This window comes from Diadema antillarum, unplaced genomic scaffold (assembly GCF_040938485.1).
Source record: "Diadema antillarum isolate AM-2024a unplaced genomic scaffold, OU_Dant_1.0 scf00000040, whole genome shotgun sequence".
Taxonomy (NCBI): Eukaryota; Metazoa; Echinodermata; class Echinoidea; order Diadematoida; family Diadematidae; genus Diadema; species Diadema antillarum.
The window spans coordinates 3598974-3621882 of NW_027270929.1; the positions used below are offsets into that span (position 1 = coordinate 3598974).

The 22909-nt window shown below is 42.2% G+C and overlaps 1 protein-coding gene across 1 annotated transcript in view; it reads left to right on the forward strand.

Annotated features, from left to right (window-relative positions):
* LOC139712181 (LIM/homeobox protein Lhx5-like) overlaps nucleotides 1-22909 on the forward strand; it is an 80315-nt gene that overhangs the window by 47583 nt on the left and 9823 nt on the right. Inside the window, exon 4 of the mRNA XM_071624023.1 lies at nucleotides 22300-22474. Within this exon, the coding sequence (XP_071480124.1) occupies nucleotides 22300-22474 (175 nt within the window). The remainder of the gene's footprint in view (nucleotides 1-22299; nucleotides 22475-22909) is intronic.

Here is a 22909-nt window from a genome sequence, read left to right on the forward strand (position 1 = left end):
CTGTTCAACACCTTCTGACTGAAAGTGCGATCAACTTCTTTCTTTATTCACTGAGACTGGTCGTTCCTGTAACTCTCATTTTTCTTCTCCCCCCTCCCTCCTCTCTCTCCCTATCTTCATGCGTTGCTGCGATAAAAAACGAGGGGAAGGAGTGGGTAAGAAGGGGGTTAGAGAGAATAGAATTCTCCAGACTCTAATAAACGAAGCGTGTCAGAGCTGAATCACTATACCTTTAGCTGGTCAAGCGAAGAAAACCGTTAAAAGGCCTGCCTTGGGGATAGACAGAAAGGACGACACGGCGAATGGGGTGGACAGATGGGCCCGCGAGAAAGACGGCAAAAAAGAGTCAGCATCGATGGTGAAAACACAATACGCTGCAGTGACTCTCCTTGTCTTTAGATCGACTCCGAGTCGCCTGCAAGATTAGACTCGCGCCAGGCGCGAAGTGCCTTTTATTTTTAAGTGTATAATATCGGGTTACAACAGAATTCGTCTGTGTAGGATTATTATCTATCTACACATTTATGAGTGTTGTGTAAAGAAATAAAGAGGAGAGAGTCATGCTGGTATGAGATGAGTTTTTTTTCGCAATACGCCATATAGAAGGCATAATTTTTAGCACTCTCGTGATCAACGTCTTACTGACTTGAATTGAGGCTAACTAGTGAGAAGTATGGAGGCCGGAGTAGCTGCCAGTAAGCCGGGCTAATGTGGCGTGACGTTGTAACGACTCGACGTCCTCACACCTCGCCGAGACCAGTGGCGATGACTTGGCGAGAGGATAGGGGTAGACTATTGCCTCATCACAGTATATGACTGCATCGGCTTAGCCTACCGTCCATACTGTGCAGACCCCTCCCCCCCCCCCTTTCCAGTAACATTATAATTATACTGTAGAAAATGTCCCACTAGTTACATTCGTCTGTACGCATATATTTTCAAGATTCGTGATGTATTATAACATATTTTATTTTTCACCTGAAATTTGGACAGGACCGAAACGAAAGAGCAAAGAATTACTAACATTATACGTCATCAAAAATACAGTTTATAAGTGAGAATCCCGTGTATGATGGTTATGGATATGCGCTTGCTTTTATCAGTTTTATCAGTTTATTAAGTTGTTAGAAATTTGAACCAGAGCAATATACCTTTCAGTATCAAAGCAACGGACGATATCTTCAGAAGTCAGAATAACTCACTCTGCTTTAGAACGGAGTGATGTGAATTGGACGGAGTAATAATACATTGTCATTTTACCTCGTACATACATGCACACACACGCGCAAAACAGAACATGGAGTAATCGAAGATTTTTGTACAGTTCACATAAACGAAAAACAGTCTTACTGCAACAACACTGACTGAACAGAAGTCAGTCATTCCATCCCACCCCTTTTTTCCTCACCCTCGACCCGCATCAATATTTCAAGAGCAGCTCTTGTTGAATACTCATCGCGACCAGGTCATCGCATTCTATCTATCTATATCTATCTATCTATCTATCTATCTATCTATCTATCTATTTATTTATCTTTTTATATATCTTTCTCTCCAGCTATCTATCTATCCTTGTATCTATCTGTCTATCTATATCTCTCTATCTATCTGTCTTTCTATCCATATCTATCTATCAATATATGAATCTTTCTATCAATCTGTCTGTCTATCTGTCTATGTATCTATCTCTTTATATATTTTCTCTCCAGCTATCTATCCGTCTATCTATCTGTCTATCTGTATCTCTCTATCTGTTTTTCTATCTACATCTATCTGTCTACCTATTTATCTATTGATTTACCTATTCTCTATCTATCTCTATCTATCTGTGTCTATCTATGTATCCATCTTTTCATCTATCTTTCTGTCTATCTGTCTATATATATATATATATACATATATATGTCTGTCCGTCTGTCTGTGTATACACACGCTACTCTTGCCGCCTTATTTCCTCCCGTCTTCACACTGAATACTTCATGGCGGCCACTTGCAGACTTCGAGTGATGGTCGATGGCCCAAGGAAAACTCGTTTTTCAATCGAGTCTCGCCGATGCGTAACTGGCGTTCTGCTGACGGCAAATATGCGATCTTGCTGTTCTTGCATTCAAGAGGAGATAGATAGGAGAGGATATCTATGAAGAAAGGGGAATTTGAGGGAAAAAAAAGAAAGAGCAAAGCCACATTTGGATTTTCGTCACACCTCATCCTCGTCCCTTTGCCGAAATGCCGACGCGCTAAACAGTGCGGTATAGATGAACACAAACACACTTCCAGCCACTTAGGCGGTACGCCGTAAATGATGTGTCATTAACTCCGCATCTACTTCAAAGCAAGACCTAGAGATGTGCGGTGAATGTGGGACGTAGATCGTCAGAGAGGGCGGATGGAGAGAGAGAGCTGTGGTTGGAGAGATAAACAGACACACAGAGAGACAGACAGGCGCACTGACAGACAGACAGACAGACAGACCGACAAAATTGTATATATGTAGACAAATGACATGTGTAGAAAGAAAGAAAACGTAACATGACTCTATGCAGCATGATTCAGTAAGCAAGCAGTGTTTTGTGGCACCCCTGACACTCGTGACAGCCTGGCTGTTGCCATATGGAAATCATTATGTGTCAATTTCGACACTGCTCACTCGCCCCCTCCTCCATTTCTCTTCAACTTCAACTTTCTCCTGTTTCTTCGTGCTCTTCCATTCTTCTTTCGTGTCGTTGTAGAATACCTCTTCACATGATTCTTCCTCCAATATTGAATATTCCTCTCGTTATTTGCTATGCTTGAATCTGTTTCCTCTCTAGCTGTATCAAATTCACATCTAAGTCTGCCATTCTGCGCTATCTGTGTGTAACATCTTAACAATCTCCCGCCCTCAACGCCCGCTCCGAGGACAAATTTATATCGATTTTTACCACTCGGCTAACTTCGTTATCATTTTGATGTGCTTGGAGCAGATATGATCTCGCCTTAACCAGGGCTAGTCGACACACTCATCCCCAACCCTCTCCCCCGAAATGATGTCTAGCAACATATTACGTCATTAAAGTCTATCATTTGCATTATCTCTCCTCGCTTAGTTATCATAGCCTCTTCGAGATTTCGATATATTTCCATAAATTTATAGTTTGCCTGACCCTGCAAGATCCGGAGAGGATAGGGAAAAGAGTTTGTCTGTAGAGTGTCGGTATTATTGATGTCAGGACTTTGTTTTCAGGGTATGATTACAATTCGCATCTCAATAACTCCCTTTTCTACATCTCAGTAATAGAGGGAAGTTTTGTTTTTTCATGTTTTGGGCGGTGTGGTTTTTGAGAGTCAGACGTTAGTTAAGCATCGTTCTAAATTTTCAGCATTTCGTTCAGTTTGATACTTTTATACTTTATTGCTGTCCAACAAAAGGTAATACTTTACAACAAATGGTCATGATGTTATAGCCGTGTTGGAAGTGATTTCTCTGATGAGGATGCTGCCACCATACGACAGGTGTTGGAAATTGTGACTTAATGCCCTGATGGTAATCATTTACCATTTAGGCTGTGGTGTGTGCGTGGGGGTGGGGTACGCGGAAGGCGTGCGCAGGTTGTGGCTACGTGGGTATATACAAGGTTCATTCGATGTAAAGTGGCCTTCAAAGTGCATTAAAAGCAATATTCTAATGATATGCCACATCTGTTAATTAAACTTCCCTTTCCCACCCCCTCTCTTTCTCTCATTTTCTCTCTGAGTCATTCTTATGAAACTGGAATATTTCAGTCCAATGTAAACTACCCGGCTAACGCCACATATGGTTACACATTACCCCTACCCCCACCCTACCCCCCCCCCCCAAAAAAAGTAGAAGAATACTATGCTGCCGTAAACTACAATGCCATCTTTTTGCAATCATGCACGGATTCTTATTCTCTTCTATTCATATAAGGACATAAAAGGCGCAAAGAGGCAGAGAAAAATTACATTTCTCCTTTGCATCCCTAAAGCCCATCACAATTTTCGACACAAGTGCGTTGACACCTCGGAAGAACCCATCTCTTAGCTTTGGTCTAAGATTTCACCCTCTTTCCGCCGAAAGTCAGGAGAGGGAGCGAGGGGAGAGGGGAAGCATTGAGAATGGGGGGGGGGGGTAGTTTCTAGAAGAGAGAACGATTTGCTGTAATTGTGATCATTCTGTCCCTCGGAGGGTGAGAGAGATAGTGACCTGCTCATACCAAGCCACTGACATGCCTGGGGTAACTCTTGCGATTCTTCTTCCTTTTTGTTATTTTGCTTTTACCTTTTTCGATATCAGTCATTGTTCCACGCCGCTTTGAATGAATGACTTTTACACGGTATTCAGCTCGCACGGATATGCTCATAAAACGCGCGAACGTAAAACACACACACACACCCACATCACACACCACTTACAGGTAGGCTAGATACATCCAAACATCCACGCCCTAAAGAAACAAGACGTTACTAGTTTGCTTCTGGCGAGCAGTTGCAAGAGAGAGAGAAAGAGAGGGGGGATAAGTAGATGGAGAGAGAGAGAGAGAGTGAAAAAGAGAGAATGGGAGAAACTCCGCTATCGATGCTCCTGAAGGGTGTCATCTCTTGCAACATCCGGGGGATATAAAAAGCGTCCGTCTTATTCTCATTGCGAATCTTTGTCCACTTTTCGTCCTTCAAATCGTTTTCGGGGAATCATATCTGTGTCAGCTGTCCTCTTTTTCAGCTGGAAAATTTGCTTTAAAAAAGGCCTTCGTTTAGATGGAAACCGGAAACAATCAATTTATTTGTCTGAAATCTTGCGGTAGATCAGTAATCAGTAATGCTATATAATGTTTGTTTCATCTGGACCAATGCTCATAAACCATAAACAGCTAAAAAGGAAGAATATCCTAGCGACACGAGGACACAGAAACGTTTCAAAATTTACCCTAGGACGTTATGCATTTTGAGAAGACAAACTCGAAGTTAAGTCAAAGGCTTTGATATTTCGATTTGCCATTTGCATGGAGAGGTATGCCAGAATTGTGGCACGAAACACAATGAGATTGCCATGACGGTACTGATAGCTGTGACGACATTGTGTCTATCACTGTCAAAATTCTTCTATAGATCATCATTATTATTGATTGCAGCGTCATTATAACTTTCAAATAGTCAAATATTATGTTTTGGGCTGACTACTGACCACATACCGTTCAAGATTGCCGGAGATTTGCTCCACGCAACATGCTTATGCGGTGCGCTTTACAAATTGATCTTGCAAAGAACATCCATGGTGTCCATTCTTTGAATTTTTCCCTCGCTGACAGTGGCTGTCATGCAGGATTCTAAAAGAACGCTACTAACAAAAAAAATGTCTCTCTTTATCACTTACGTTTGACTACATAATCAATTGGTATACAATGTCTTTGCCCGTAGTATTTAATATGTCATGGAATATACTAATATAATGACTCTCTGCTTTAGCATACAGGGAATATAATAGTAACCCTTTCGGACCGCTGCTGTAAATACCACTGATGTGTCATGCAATATAGCTCTTAGTGGTAATGATAGGGTTAATGGCCGCAAACACACACACACACACACACACACACACACACAACACCGCAGCATGTCATCTGTCGGTCTGTGCCAGTTGTTTTTCGTGGAGGACAGTATTTCCCGTGACACACGCCCGCCCCTCCGAGGGTCCTTGCTTGTATCTTATCCCGTCCCCCTTAGCGGACCGCGTTACACACCTATTTGCATGTAAACGAAGTATCGGCCCGCGCGCCGAGTCAAAACAAGGCAAAACAGCACGTAACACAATACGAGTCCGTGCGGCGTTGGGTTTCCAGACGACCTGTCGACCACTTTACTGTCCTGATTTCTCGGGATTCAACTCACCTTGAGACACCGAGAGTTAAGCAAAAAGAGGGAGGAATTCATACGTATGCATCTCTTCTTCTCAAATTACCCAAAGCTGATGCTTATTTTCTTTTCTCTGCGCGTGTCCATTTGACAATATTTTTATTTTCTTGGTCCCCACCTTAAAATGCGCAAATGGCTGTTGAAAGATCTGAAATCTCAACTGTCCCTTTTGTTGTTGGTTTTTTTTTCTATTTGTAGTTTATTTGGCATCTTTCGCGTATTTCTGTTGAAAGGGAAGAAAACTAACATGCACTGTCAGAAAGAAGTCAGAGTGTGGTCAATGTCATCACAGGACCTGCTCTAACAGGAAAGATTACACAACATTACTGACATTGTTCGTTACACCTTTGAAACATGATCCCTAAGATATGTTTGAGAACGTATGCCGTTGGTGGCAGTGTAACTTAGGCAGCCGATCAGAAATAGGCATTTAAACAGTTGACACCTTTTGCTCAATCTTGTCTTTTCCATCTTCGCAAATAATATGGAATACAATGAAAAGTGTTTCAAAATTAAACAAAATAACATTGCCCACATCCAATAAAACGACATTAATAGCAATTACATGGTAAATTCCACCTCTTCAAAACGTCCCATCTGTGCATCCTTCAAAAAAGCATGTGATTTCGAAATCGATACTCGTCTTCCATGATAATAATGGTACAGTACCATCGTGAGAATAAATGCATACAGAAACAAACAAACAAACTGACACACACACACACACACAAGCAAACAAACTGAAGCATTATACAAGACACTCCTTCTGACCCTCACGTGAAAATGAGAGGCGGAACATTCCAGGCTGTAATACGGAATGCTGTGCCTTTGTACGATTTCCGACTCCCTGAATGTTGAATGCAAACCCCGACCGACTCGTGTTGTAATGTTTCATTTAATTACTCGTGAAATTGCCGCCGGTTTTTTTTTTTTTTCGATAGCCGCAGCGGAATTAAAAAACATGCATTGTGTATGCACGGGGCACTCACACGAATCCAAACAACGATACCCAGCGTCATTCTTAGGCTGACTTCGCCTTTATCTTTTTTTTTTTATTTGTATTCCTCATGAATAGTTTTTTTTTTTCTTTTTTGTAAGCAGACGATAGCCGAATTCTTTCGAGTGTAAAAGGAATAAACATGCGCGTTCCACTGCGTGCACAACAGCCTTGGTGCACCGCGTCCTTTTTAAAGTCACATGACCATTTTATTTCACCAACAAACAAAAAAAGAAGAAAAAAGAGAAATCCTCAACTTGTTTTTCGGCCTCATTTTAAAGGTAGCGAAAGCAGTCTCTATTGCGACCCATTCTTGTGCTGAAAACTTCAGCTGGGTTTTCTTCCTGGAAGAAGAAGGGGATAAAGGATAGAGGAAAAACGGCCTGCTCGTTTTTCTCCTTTTTTTGGGGGGGGGGGGGGCAGGGAATTATCTTGTCTTCTCTGTTCCTTTAAGGAGAACTCTGAAAAGAGGAATATGCCTACTATTTGGACAGCTATCCTCAAGAGAGTCATACTTCTTTGGCTTATCACCCCCTCCGTGAAGGGTGGCATAATCGCCTTCAAGATATTTCGTCCATTTTGGGGGAAGGAAGACCTGTTTGTGTGTGCGTATGTGTGTGTGTATGTGTGTGCTTGCGTTTTTAATGCATATCAAAAAGAAATCCCACAGGGAGGTGCGTGGCGTATTTCTCAAACATAAAACGACAAACAAACAACATGTTTTCGGCTCTGAGGATGGAATCGCTGTCTTTTATGGATGGCAGAAGAAAAGAAAGTGCACCCTCGCCGGGGGATCGGCGGAACGAGTTGAAATCGTCGGGCGTTCTTTGTGGCTTGGTAATAAATAGTAGGCCCTACTGGTTGACCCGATAATTATGACAAATTAGCGTCATACTGCGGAGAACTGTAAATAACTGAAAACTGATATTTGTGTATGATACAAAGACCTTAGTTTGGTAACAATCGATCTTCTCTTCTTTGTGGGGGAAAAAACCTCGCCAAAGTTGTCCATTCTGTATTCCAAGACAGGAAATCGTTGTAAGAATAGGTTTGCCCGGTGATATCGTTCGCGTCGACGAATGTTCCCTGAAAATTTGTAAAGACGAGAAAAAAAAAAGAGAAGAGAAAAACGTTTAATTCGATTGAAACCCCCATCGCCCTTGTGCTAAGAGAAGGCTTACAGAATCAGAGTTGGGAACTTATCCCCATTTCCGTGTTATTCTAATGTAATTTATAGAGGCATTTGGAGGTTAAATGCCGGAAGTTTCAAACAATCATCGCCAATACAGATCACATTTTTGAACTTCGTGATAAGTTTCATAAAAATCATCCCCTCTTGTTACTAGTCATCAACCGTTTTTACGCCCTCATCCACACTATTATTAAAAAAAAATGTCGCCTTCGTCCTTTCCCATCTCTGCATGACCTGCGGGTTCGTTGTCATATCTCCAATCAACGTCTCTGCTAGGGATGCGGGCCAAAAACAAACAAACAAACAAACAAACAAATAATGATACTATAGTGTGGACGTGTAAACTAGATCACTTCTTTCTTTTATCTGTCACTGATGTTACTTTCAGTTTACCCCTCCTCCTGTACGTGCAAACTTTGTTTCTTTTCCTAGATCCCTTCTTCGGGCTCAGTTTAAATGTTGTAGGGTTTCTGTCACTCTAGTTGGGTTGATTTGTTACGTTTTATTTTGTTTTATCGCCCCCCCCCCCCCCCGAAGTTTTCTCTTTCCACTCACTCCATGCAACTCTCTCGGATCTCTCTTCTATTTCTTTGTCTGGTGTCGCAGTATAAATAGCATGCTGTATATCCTCAGTCTCACACACATTGCCATACACACACACACACATGTATACACACAAACTCACATTCACACACAAATACTGTACACACAACAACATCGACAACAACATACCCGCTGTCCCGCCCGCATCTTTCTCTCTCTCTCTCCCTCTCTCTTACCAGTCTGACTTAATCTTTCTTATACTTCTCTCTCCCTCCCCATCTCACACACACACACGCACACTCTCTCTTTTTCTTTCTCTTTCCCTCTCTCTTCTTGTGTCTTCCTTTCTTTCTCCCTGGCCCTGCTTCTATTTCAAGAACGCCGTGGCGATGGTGCGATCATGTTACCGGTTCGGGCGCCGAACCCCGGTGGCGAATGCCAGGTGCGACGGGGGGTAACGCAGGGACACGCGACGTGGTCTCCGCGCGGCCCCTTCGGCGAGCTGGGCCGACGGGGTAGGCGCTCGAGCCCGTTCGATTCCTTGGCAAACCATCCTTGGCATGTGTTTAGCGTAGGCGATATGGTCACCATGAACGATTTGGATAATATTTACAGCCTTTTGAATGAACAATGGTATCTTTCAAACGAAAACAGAATGCGTCTCTCGTAATATTTCATCGTTTCATTTAACCGAGATTCCAGCATTGTTTTTATTACTGTGTGTAATCAGGGGATCATTCATGAAAATATGAAATTCAGTACATGAAAAAAGAAAACAGATAGCTCAGGAGGCAGTAGGTTGTCAGATGAACGTCCTGAAGGCGAAGAAACAGAATGAATAGTGTAGTGTTAAGGAGCACTTGGCTAGTTTAGAATATCTTTTGTTGTAGTGAAATCTGTGTAGAAGTCACGAGACATGACGTTGGATATTAGTTACACAGTTAACTCTATAATAATATTATGGTGAGTGTACATGACATCAGGTCATTGTAAACGAGTGGCCGCTATACGGAGATAGTTGTCTTCTTGGCCTACTGGCAAAGGGATACATTGTGGAGGTTTAATACCACGGAGTGCATTGCTCATCCGCTGCATCTTGAACTGAATAAGAGTGCACAGGACAATTGGGGGGGGGGGGGGGGGGTGGGGAGGAGGTGGAAATATCTACTAGTTAACTTGTTAGCTACAGTATTCTGAAACCGCGTGTAAGATACATCAGTGTTTGTTTGATTTTTCGCAGTCAATGGGTTACTATTATAGTTCATGCGTTTCATGTTAAAGAGATAGATTAAAAATATAAAAAGATTTCAAAATATTTTCATGTTTCTACCATAATTAAACAGTACTTGGCTTACCTCTTTCAATGGGGCATGGGGATTAATAACATTGAACGACCTTATAACGTCATGATGTCAGCAACAAGTGGAAGGAATGCACACATTTCAGGAAAAACAAAGTAAATTTTAGTAGAATTCTCTTTATGTTTTCTTTATATCGTTGTCCAACTATGACATCACAAATCGTTGTAGTCTTCTGTACCGAAACTTTCAAAATTCAGAACTTTTAAACGGATTGTCTGATTTTCTTTAAACTTCACTGGCGCTTCTACCAATATTTCTGCATTCACTTAACCACTCAATTTTATTTTCCTTCATTACAGAGAATCAAAATACCACATTTTCCTCAGAATCTGTAGCTCTTCACTGGTCTTGTGCCTTCACACAAACATGTACGTCTGATTTCTGGAATTGTAACTTCAGATCAAGTGTTTTTCATGACCCCTAAGGAAGCATGGAATGCTTACGAGCAAACAATCGCGGGATCGCCCAAGGGCCAAGGCACTGGTGATAGAGTGCCTTTCCTATAAGCAGGGGGTACAACCGTTACGGCCAGGGGTCTCGAACCAGTGACCTCGTGATCACTTGCCCGAAGTCTTATCCACCAAGCCACAGGAGCTCCTGCGATGTCGGCCTATAGCTGCATACGCTCTAGAAAGTCAACAAACGGAACGCTATCGCATGCAGCATTGAACTTTGAGTATGCCTGTTGAAGTTAATCGTAGGTACCTATATTAATCCGATTGGAACATGCGGGTAAGACTGCGGTATTAGTGTCTTTTTATACGACTTTCTGTGCTAATAAATCCAACGACAATGATACAATCGTTACTTGATACCCTGCTAACGCTCAACATGCCATAACCTATCCAACATTGCTATATACGTCAACGAGAGAGGCCGGAATCGTCTCAAACACGAATTTATATCTCTTTCTACAAACATTGGCAAGAACAACGGTAAATCGGAATACGACTTGTCTCTCTTCCACTCGCTTCCAGTATTTCTTTTCTTCTCTGTCTCTCGAAAACTTGATGTTCCTTCTTTTATTCCCATATCTTCCTTTGTAACTTCAGATTTGCCTCCTCGCTTTCACTTGCAGTTCTTGTGGCGTGAGAGATTTATAACGGCTGGATGCGTCGCAGTGATATTCAGGAGGGTATGAAGGTCGGAGCGAAAAGCGGGCGGGTTACGGCCGGAACCCACCGGGGCCACAGCGGCGCGGCAGTGAACAGAGAATCGAGGCCATAGGGTCAGAGTGGGGGCGTCCTAGTGGGGACCACTGAGCGCACTAGACGGGCTAAGTCGGGTATACCTCTCCCCCCCCCCCCCCCTTCTTTGCAATCTCCCCAGGGGACGTGACCCCGATACGAGCTAGAGACTCGATGATCAATAACCCGTGTTGTGAGATGTTGAGATTTCTCTCAACATTTACAGACTTTTAAGAGCAGCTCACATGTTTGTCCTTACTGACATCCGCTCGAAAAATTGAACGCGCAAATCGATGGAGATACTCTATATACATTATTACTTCTTCTTTTTTTTTACAGGATCTATACTCCGTAATATGTTCTGACACAAGGATAATGCTCATGTTTGAATTTGATTCAGATTCTCGTGAATGAGATAATTTCATTCATTCATCTGAAGGCAGCTCATGTCTTCCAAACTGATTACCATACATAGTGTGTTGAGTCTGATTTGGGTGTGAGCTTTCTTCGCAAAATTCTCTGTTCAATTAAATCGAAAAGTATAGTTTCACGACATCGATCACGACTATCGCAGTGTGGCCTCGTCAAATTTGCAAAGTATCATAGTTCACTAATCAAATGGTAGCAGGTTTGTGAAATTGCCAGGAAATGTTCTGTTATCTGTAGTTGATATCACATTTTTCCTCGTGGTGACTTTCCGGGGTGACCCGAAATTCTTACCATTGCACACACACACACACACACACACACACACTTTCTGCACCTCTTCTCTCCTTTTTTTTATATTTTCTTCCATATATTCCTAAAAATCTTCACGTCCCTCTCCGGCCTACCGCCCACCCTCCCTCTGTCTTCACTTCTTTGAAGCTTCTAGTCTCAGCCTATTTGGCTTTCATCTTCCCCGTCTTCCTCTGCCTCATCTCCTCTCTTTTCTCAGTATCTCTCACTATATTCCTCCCTCTCTTTCTTCTCTGTCTCAGTCTTTTCTTCTCTGATTTTCAAGTTTCGATGCTAATCAGGATTCCAGGAACTGCGCAGGATGTCTTCATCGGGGCTTTAACCATAGAGTCATCCGGTACTGACGGACTTTGTTATGCCAAGATTTAGACGCCAAAACTCTCCGGCATCTTGACATTTTCCCATAGCGAGCGCGCCCCTCGATTCTATAGCCATCGCCTGATCTCTCCTTCTTCATAATATCTTTCCAGGCTAGGAACTTCTATACCGCCAGATCGGTAGATGGAAGAGAGAGAAACTGGTTGCTAGGCAACGTTCTTCCACAGTCTCCTCAATCAACTCTTTCTTGTCTATACTCTTTCCCCGCCCCATATACCCAACTGCAAACCAACGGGCAGACATCTATACGTCCGGGAGATCTGACCAGGCAGAGTGATGTAACTTGGGGGGGGGGGGGGGGGGGAGGAGGGGGGGGGGGTAAATACATATTTTCATGTCATATTTCCTTCAAGTTCGTTTCTTCCCAACCTTTCTTTCTGGCACGTGTGCAATGTTATCTTTCACAACACTTAGTTACCATACAATTTCCATTTCTCATTCCTAACTGCCTACACATAACCAAGTATTACTTTAAAAAAAAACTGACAACCCCGAAATATCTTCACATGCCCTGGTTTTCATCTCCTGGTTGAATTTTATAGCAGCAAATATATGCGATTGCTTATCTTCTTAAATGCCTCCTGTCTATTTTCTTCCTATGTCTGTCCAACTGCCTTCATTGACTTAATTTGCTTCATCTCCCAGCTTATCAGGGAAGTATTTCAAAATTACTTTATTTTTTGTTTGTCTGACTTTAAGCTTCAAGTATTAAAGGAGAAATTGCTTCCAAGATCTATCTCCCGTGCCCTCTCGTTTCCTAGCCACTCTTAAACAGCTCTTCAATCCCATCTTTTTTTTTCTTCTCTCCCAGACTACAATCTGTTCGACATCTTTCTTGACGAAATTCATCTTCTCCCCCTTACCCCACCCTTGCAATCTCGCGCTGCCCCCACTTGGGAGCCATTTTCGGCAAAATCGTTTGGATAAGTCCCGAAATTCCCTGGATTTATTCACCAAATCCTCCCCTGTGATCGTCCCAAACTGGGCTACAAGAGCCAGTCCGGCCCAAAGCAGTGACGGGTTACAGCGATGGGACGCGCATAAGAAGCCGGGTGTTAGCGGCTGTAGAGTGTATAGACTCAGTAAGGGTAAACTGTCACTCATTCTCTCGTCATAGCCCGCCGTTCTCGTATTCCTATTCCCGAATGTTTGTAGTCACCTTCTGCAGACGAGAGTGGGTTATCGCCATGTCTCTTTGCAGCAAAGAGGGCGTAACTTGAGATTTGAAATCGAAGATCATCAGCGACGAGAGCACGCATACACTTAACTTCCTAAAGAGTATGTTTGTTACCATAAGTACAGTATGTTCTACCCGATTTTTTTTTTTGTGTGTGTGTCATGATTGTGAATAGGAAGACTTTGGTGGGGTTAACATGGGAAAATTTACCCTCAAGGAAAATTATATGTATGTTCAAACGACATACTTCATTAAGTATCAAACATTATTCATGTCCACCTAATACACCTTGACGACTACCTGCGAAGACCCGATAATACAAGGGTTCGCATTTGCTATGCCAGGGATAGAAAATAAATCGTATGATAATGTATGTGTGTGTGCATTAGAGATATATATCCATAGAAAAAGACATAGAGATACAAAGGTATATGTGTAATGAAAAACTTGAATGCGTGTGTGATCGATGTAATAAAGAGAAAGAGACGTAGTAAAGAAAGAACTTAAGGGGTAACTTGGAGATGTTGTACTATCAAGTTGCTTCTCCTTTTCACTGGTTGAAAAAAAATGAGTACGGAGAAAAATATGTCACACACACACACACATACACACACAACGCTGCACAAAAGGCTAGCAACATACGACTATGAACACTCGTGAAGAAACTAACTTTGAGCATAAGGAGAAAGGGAACATTTTGCATAGAGAGGAGGAATGAGAACGAGGGGGATTGGGAGCGAAGGGAAATAGAGGAGGGAGGAGGAGGTAGAAAGTGGATGAGAAGGAAAGATAGACTCCTTCAGCCGGCGTCGGTTCGCGCATCGTCCCCGCGAAAGTTTGCCCTAATCTCTGCGATATTGGTATCAATCCCTAGGATCGAGCCGGGGCTCGAAGTTGATACCTTCTCGGTAATTGGTACATCAATGGAGGACTAGAAAAATGCCTCCAACTCTCTGTGATGATGAGCTCGGATTGGGATGATAGGCGGAGAGGGTGAGGACGAGGCGGCGGAGGAGGAGGAGGAGAGAACACGTATGCAGACAGAGAGAGGGGGTAGATTGAGGATTGGAGGATTCGTAGATGACGAAAGGAAAGTGAAGGCATTTTAGAAAGAAAAAAAAATCGTCTTATCGAAAAAAAAAGGTAATGTGTCAGATAAAGACGGAGAAAACGCCTAGTTTAAGACTAAGGTTCACAAAAATAGAGAATGATATGATAAGATGACAAATCATCATTTGACAACGAAAGGGAAAAAAGGTGATGTGTCAGATAAAGACGGAGAAAACGCCTAGTTTAAGACTAAGGTTCACAAAGACACTATCTTTGTGTCATTATTTGACAATGAAATCTTTGAAGAAATTATGTTAAGTGCCCTTGGACTGTAACTTTTATTTTGTCACGACAACTTTCAACAAGGAAAGTCGCGTTAGATCCGCACAATATCACAACTCGTTTTGATGCAGTCATTATATTGTTTGAGTCGAAAATGAGGCGATATAATTTCGTATGTCAGGAGGGTCTATGCCAGATGATACCATGATATGATGAGATTCAAGATCTTCCATGAGGGTGTCGCTGTATCGGGATAAAGTAAGGGGTGGGGTAAGAGGGTGGCCAGCGGGGTATAAAGAGTGGAAGAGCTAGGCGGTAAGACGTGAAGAATGTGTATGCCAGGCGACCAACCTAAGCCGACTTTTATCCACAATTCGCATTTTGATTCGCAATTATTCGCTGCATATTTCTGGATCGGCGTCTTTGCTCATATACGATTGTGACTACCCCGTCGACATAGATCAGAGATGAAGAATTTCCCATATACTTTAAGAAGTCCATGTTACAGAGTTCATATGGTTTGTTCTGAGCAGTTTCTTCTTCCGTATAAGGCGATCCTCGATGCATTCTTTCATATCCATGTTGAAGAATCATGCAACAATGATATCGACAGCGTAGGAGACAATGACGTGACGGTGTGAATGTCAATAGAAGAGTTGAAACGGTGACGTCATTTGAGTGACGCATATTTGAGACGCCTACTTTTAAACTGATCTACAACAGTGTATGTGGGGGAAATAGATCTCACACAGTACTCATGCACGTAGCCAAAATATCGTATAAATTATTGCAGCGTCTTTGGGAATTCTCATTATTCACTCTTTGTCATTCCAAATGTTATACGTTGAGTGCACGCCATCCATTTAATATTGTCTTCAGCGATGACGTGTTGGTACAATACATGACACCCTTCTCTCAAACGTTAACATCTACGGTAGATTACGTCCATTGTTACGTAATATTCGTATGGGGTTGTTGCCCCCGATGGAATCATGTAGTGTGATCAATCTCATCCACTGGATTCAGTGGATGTAGGCTGACTTTTGACACCGTTCATGGGTGGTTCTTCTCGTCTTGGATCAGTGTATGTCAGAATTTGCAGTTATCATGCATGATTCTCCGATCCTAAAGGCTACCAAGTGTATAACTGACATGTCAACAGATGCAAATGACACAGGAAGTATTCCTTCGAAACAGACCGGAATTTGGGGGCTTTTCAAAAGTTGGGATAAACTGCAAGGCTGATGTTGTTCGACAACATCTCTCAGCTGCCCGTTACGTGGCCGACCTCAAGTTATAGGCCTCCTTCTTCTCCTCCTCATCTTAGCTAGTCAACTAGGAGCTCGACGTTAGGATGACCCTTTGATGGTGACTATATTTAAGGTTAATAGGAGGAAATAAGAGTCAGTTCTCACGAGATGGTAACTCATCAAGATGGTACAATTGACGGTAGGATACCAATGGAGGGTCTCTATGAAGATACCATATAATGGGTGTACGATTTGAGTCACTTTCTGCACAACAGGTGTAATTTCTCACCCATCAGGAACTCCCGGGTTTCGTCGTCGGGTGGTACTTTAGTAATGTGTAACGAAAAGTTGGTCAGAAGACGAGGGTGACGAAAGACCAATCGATATCCGATGTCGTTGGGTCGTGTATGAGTTGGGCAGTGTGTGTGTGTGTGTGTGTGTGTGTGTGCGTGCTCTTTGGGGTTTGTGTGTATATAAATGTGTGTGTGTGTGTGTGTGTTTGTGTTGTTTGTGTGTGAGTTGAGTCCACGTCTGTGCGTTGAGGGATTGATAGGAGTTGGTCAATGGGATGTAGGAATAGAGTGTTTCAGTAACTTGTTAGGAGGACAGTTCTCTATTCGACATCTTTCAAATTTCGTGAAGGGTTTAAGGACCTACCCCACCCCCATTTCTCTTCTTACTCTCCCATTCTCTCTCTTTGGGTCCCTCCCCTTCTCTCTCCCTCTCTCTCTCCTCTTTCTCCATTGCTGTCTGTCGACTTTGAAGCTTGCCGCGGTCTCACTCAGCGCTCCCACCACCCCGTAAGATACCTGGTCTAATCACACCTCTGGGACCGTTGGGTGGAATGCCTCGCCCGTGCCCCCTCACAACCCCACTCACCTCCCTAGGGTTGTGAGACAGGGAGTCAAAGGGCGAAAAAAAAGAAAGAAAAGAAAAAACTGAAAATGATCAAGAACCAAGCCAGACGATCAGTAGCAAGACTTTGTAGATGTTTTTCAAAGTCGGTTTCTATCGCCTTTAAGGGTTGCTAGGCTCGTCCATGATCCGTTAGTTTAGTTTGTATCTTTTCTGTCTTCCTGCGCGTGTTAATTTTGCTATCCGTGTACCTGTGATGTCAGCTGGAAGAGATTAGTGTTGAGTCACGCAATTCGTCGAATTATCGCAAACATGAAAAGAATTAGCAAAGACAAAAATATGCTATATTTAAAGGTAAATGCCCCAGTTTTCCCTGCCTCCTCTAAAAAGTAGCAACAAAGAGCGTGAAAATATAAAAGGAAAATACTTTATTCCAAAACGTCTGTTAGTTACAAGACTAACCGACTGCCGGGGTTGTGCAAGAGCACTGACTGTGGCCCAAATACATGATGGCTGTGTGACGGGAGAGTACTGGAAAGACAAGGGGAGAGCGGGTGAGAGAGGAAGCGATGGTTACAAGCCATGGTAGCGGCAAAGTAGCAAAAAGAAAAGACAGGTTGAGAGAAAAGAGAGACTCAGTTGTTTGTGTACAGTTGGCATACCGACGCGTCTCTCTACACCGCGCAAACAAAGCGCAAGTGTGCCGAGAACTTCCCCCGAAACTCTGGGGACGCCAGTGATCTACAACTGTATCGGGAACTTGTCGACAAGATTTCGCTGCCCCGGCGCTAAACGACCAGATGGGAACCTCATTCTGAATTTCTAGGGTTTCTTTCGTCATCTAATTCCTCTTCTCCACTGTACTGTTTGATGTGTGTATGTGTGTATGTGTGTGTACGTGTCTGTGTGTTTCCTCATCCTTTCCTCTTGTATGTGTCGTGAATGAACGAAATATTCATCGTTTTTAATATTTAATTGTAGCGCGTGTCCTTCATACGTGTTTAATTCAGTTCGTTTATCTTTCTAATCGGAGCAGTAACACCCATCCCTTTGTCATTCCCTTATCTGTCCCGGTAATGCCGCAGAGTTGAACAACATCCACGTATCATCTCCAAAGTGAACCTTCCTTAAGCTCGCGGTATTATAACCTTATCACTTAAGAAACCCTCCAACTGATGACGAAATCTACCTTCATGATCTAAAAATTTCGACACGGCCACATTTGCAATTTGTTACTGAAATATATGGCACCCGTAATAAATGTTTGGCTATCTTATCATATCTAAAGCTAACCTACAATAAAGCATCTTATTTCGTTATGCGACGTAGAGAATCCTATCCTAGTAGCTGCGAAATACAAATGATCTTTATTCTTTTTATCATTATTATTAATTGAAATTGATGACATCTCCGTTGAAATTCAAGAAGTGCGTTAAACCCTCAACGAATGAAAGTTACACACAGACACACACACACACACACACACACACACATAAATGTCATCACATACAATATGCGTAAAATAATGTTTATCCGTACATACCGCGTTATGTGTATGTATGCAACCATATATACACATAATATACAGAGATGTATTTGCTTGTGACTTTATACTGAAGGCGGAGAGAGTCTCGTTTCCGACCCCCTTTTTTCATATTTTCTCCCTCCTTGCTCTTCAAACCCCCCAAATTTCTTCAATTCCCGAATTCTCGGTATGAATTATGACATCGGCATCCGAACACAAGTCAGTCGCTAGTCACTACAAAACAACAATCACCTCCACTCTATTCCCCACGGTGGGCGCGAGGCACATGCCGAACAAATTGGCAGCGATATAAATACTGGGTCGATGAGTCTACGCTCCGGCCGCCAGGGGGCGGTGTCTAAGGACGTTCACCCGGCGTCAGCGCAAATGTTGTGACTCCGATTAAAAATGCTGTCCTGTGCTTCAGTGTTACAATGACACGACGTGTTAATAAAGAGATTAACACCCGTGATAGTTATGATATCATTGAAATTCATAGTAATTTTCACAGCAATAATGATGAAAATTATGCAGGCAGTGAGAGTAGGAGCACCAGTATAGTGGCAGTAGTAGTTAGTAGTAGTAGTAACACTAGCAGTAAATAAAGATTGCGTGATTGCAGTGAAGTGAGTGCTATAAGATACTGCGTTATAGTTTGATAATAATTACTATTGTTGTCAACATATTGTTATTATTATTATTATCATTATTATTATTGTTATTATTATCATTATTATTATTATTATTATCATCATTATAATTATTATTATTGTTATTATTATTACTATTACTATGTTTATGTTTATTATCAATATCTGTGTTTATACTTCCAGGATGTACGCCTTGATTGCCCCGCTCGGTTTGTCTACTTTTGCCATGCTCTTTGTAGTGCTATCTTCCCTTATATTCCTATCTTCATTCTGGCTTTATATAGGCCTACATGTTATCTTAGGCAGCAAAGCTCGACAGGCAGATAGACAGACTGACAGACAGACAGACAGACAAGCAGGCAGATAGGTAGATAGATAGATAGACAGACAGACAGACATAGAAAAGAAGAAAGGAATGAAGGGTGGTTAAGAGAGGAAGTCAAATTATCAGACAGTTAGATGTGAAAGAGAACGGTATAAAAGGTGGGGAGAAAAGGAACCAAAGAGAGAAAGAGCGGCGAGAGCAAAGGGAGGAAGAACTAAGTCAGAGAGAAAGGAAGAGACAGTTTTACGTTTCCATGGGGCATTACTTCCTTCGACGCCATCAATAGCCCTAAATCGGTGGTAGTGAGGCAGGGCAACGCCATAGGAGCGCGCGCGCATGCATACCCGTCAGCACCCGCCGCGCATATTTGTCGGCATGTTGGGTACGAGGTTGTTTTCGTTCCCCCGTCACAAAACGCGTACCATACGATACGCGGGCCTGAAAGACGGCGGTGACGAGCAAAGGATACAGTTTCAAAATCGCGCGGAAGAGAAGGAGAGAAGCGAGAGATAAAAAAAAAATAGAAAAAAAATCACCCCGAAATGGCCGAGATTTTGGCGACAGCAATTCGTGTTGAAACTCAAACTCAGGTGACTTTCGATTTACGAGGTATAGCTTTCCTTGTTGGGGGAGCTCTTTTTTTGTGTGTGTCGGTACTCAAACCTGACGTGACGAACTTGAGAGACAGCGAAAGAGGGGAAAAAGGGAAGTGAGAAGAAAACACGGACGGCATGTTATGTTATTTTGTTGTGGTAGAAATGGTATCCCCCGTCTTGAGAGAGAATTTGAATAATCACTCAGCGCATAAAATATTTCGAGATGCCGGTTCGATTCGATCCTATCTGACATTGCCATCCGCACCGGAGGCGTCGGGTTTCCACTGCATTACGGATCCTTCTTTGGTGTCTTTACTGTCACAATTTCTCTTCTGTGTCTTCCGTCAAAATTAAACGTTTGAGATGAAAGCTCCCAGGAAGAAAGGTGCAGAAAAATTTGTCCAATCTAGTTTCGTCTACGCAAGCGAATTCAGCGTTTGTTTACGCATGCGCAAGCGTTTTGTTTGTGTGTTTACTTTGTTTGTTTTAATTCTTTCTTTTTCATTTGCTTTTTTTTTTCAACTGATACTACAATAGAAATATATAGTAAGAAAGCAATCAGTAATGTTTCCGGCAAATCTTGAAAATGATACAGTTCATTGGAAATGATAACGCTAGTAATCTAAGGGATGAAAGAATGATGAAAATAAAGAGGACACTGATCATTCTATATTTCCGCACATCAGTGAACACAGATACCGCCTTTGCAAACATGCGCAAGCGTTTTGTTTGTGTGTTTAGTTTGTTTGTTTTAATTCTTTCTTTTTCATTTGCTTGTTTTTTTTTTCAACTGATACTACAATAGAAATATATAGTAAGATAGCAATCAGTAATGTTTCCGGCAAATCTTGAAAATGATACAGTTCATTTGAAATGATAACGCTAGTAATCTAAGGGATGAAAGAATTATGAAAATAAAGATGACACTGATCATTCTATTTCCGCACATCAGTGAACACAGATACCGCCTTTGCAAACATGCGCAAGCGTTTTGTTTGTGTGTTTAGTTTGTTTGTTTTAATTCTTTCTTTTTCATTTGCTTGTTTTTTTTTCAACTGATACTACAATAGAAATATATAGTAAGATAGCAATCAGTAATGATTCCGGCAAAATCTTGAAAATGATACAGTTCATTGGAAATGATAACGCTAGTAATCGAAGGGATGAAAGAATGATGAAAATAAAGATGGCACATCAGTGAACACAGATACTGCCGTTGCATTCATGTTATATAAGGCCTTTGAAAGCACACTGTTTGTTGATAGTATAGTACTAGTCATGTGATTATGACGAGGTCATAGCCACACACCATGGCAGTAATACTACTCTTGGCATAAAGGGCAAACCACTATACTTAAACCAAAACAACAAGAAACGAAAACCAACAAAAAAAAAGACAATCCAGGTACGCATGGTCACTCGCTACGACATGCATTCAGTCACGGTGGCTAGCATCTTTGTTTCGATGACGGAATCACGAGATATATGTATGTTCTTTTATCGCTCACATGCTTTCAATTCCCGCCATGAAGAAGAAGTAAGATCCTGTCGTCTGCGCTGGAGATGGCAATAAGTTCGCCGCTCCCAACTTGCTCGGCCGGGCAATCGATCGATACCACACGGAGCGAGGCGGAGTGAACAAGCTGAACTCATAGCTCAACCCACCTGCTTCTTCCGTCTGTAAACTCATCATCATCCGCGACTAAAAAGCAGCATCCCCCATCATCATTCTCCTGTCTCTCTCCTTCCTCCTCCCTCTCTCGCCCTCTTCCCTGTCCCTCCTTATCTTTCTTTCTTTCTTTCTATCCTCTATCCGTCTCTTTTTCTCTATCTGTCACTCTGTCTCCTCTCCACCGCAGCAAACAACCATCAGATTTGATTTGTTGATACGTTCTGTCGATGATTTGTCTCTAAAGTTGAGCACAAAGCATTTCGCTGAGGGGCAAGGGAGAAACGGAAGGGTGGCTTGAGCTTAATGAAAGAAATCAAGAAATATATATTCATTATGTGCCGATCTCCGACGACCCATGAGACAGCAGACACAAATATTTCATCATTGTTTGTGGCTAATTGAGTTGGGCAAAACGTGTAATCTAAATATGTATCAATGCTATGAGACCAAGCAACATCTTCCTTTCATCCACAAAATAAAGTTTCCTCTGTCATACATGATATGTACCTTCTTTAAAGTTCTCACTTGTGAGGAAATTCGTGATATTGCACATACATGAGTAAATAATCTAACAGTCAAAATATTTTTTTTCACATTTCGCTGCTCCCCAGGTCTGGTTTCAGAATCGCCGCTCAAAGGAACGCCGAATGAAGCAGCTCAGCGCACTGGGAGCGAGAAGACACCACTTCTTCAGGAACCCACGGCGCATGCGCCCTCTCCGAGGCCCCTTCGACGTGGAGAACAACCCGGACATGATGGGAAGCCCGCCGTTTGGCTATGACGCAGGTGAGGTTATACCTTTGTTGTCTGCTTAAGACTCAACAACCATTCTATCTCTTGCACTGCTGGTGCTGTTGACTGGTATACAAATTGTAAATCACTTTGCATTGTTGATGTGACTGTTTTGGGTAATTTCAAAGTTATCCGTGAAGAAAGTTATCAAAATGTTCTTATCATAGATTACATAGATCAAGCTTTAACTGTTTAATCTTCACTTACATTCATTGTTGATGTAACTGCTCCCATGCAGCAAAGATTTTGCCACATGTGGATTTTATTGCACGTCCACATAAAAATGTTGTCTACCACCAAAATATCAACGAACCCGTATGAATCGTAGGCAACCTGTGCTTACCGACATTTTTTTCCAAAATAGGTGAAGCCTCCAAGCGATACGTTTACGCTCACAATTTTCTTTCATTAAAATGTGACAAAGTGTAA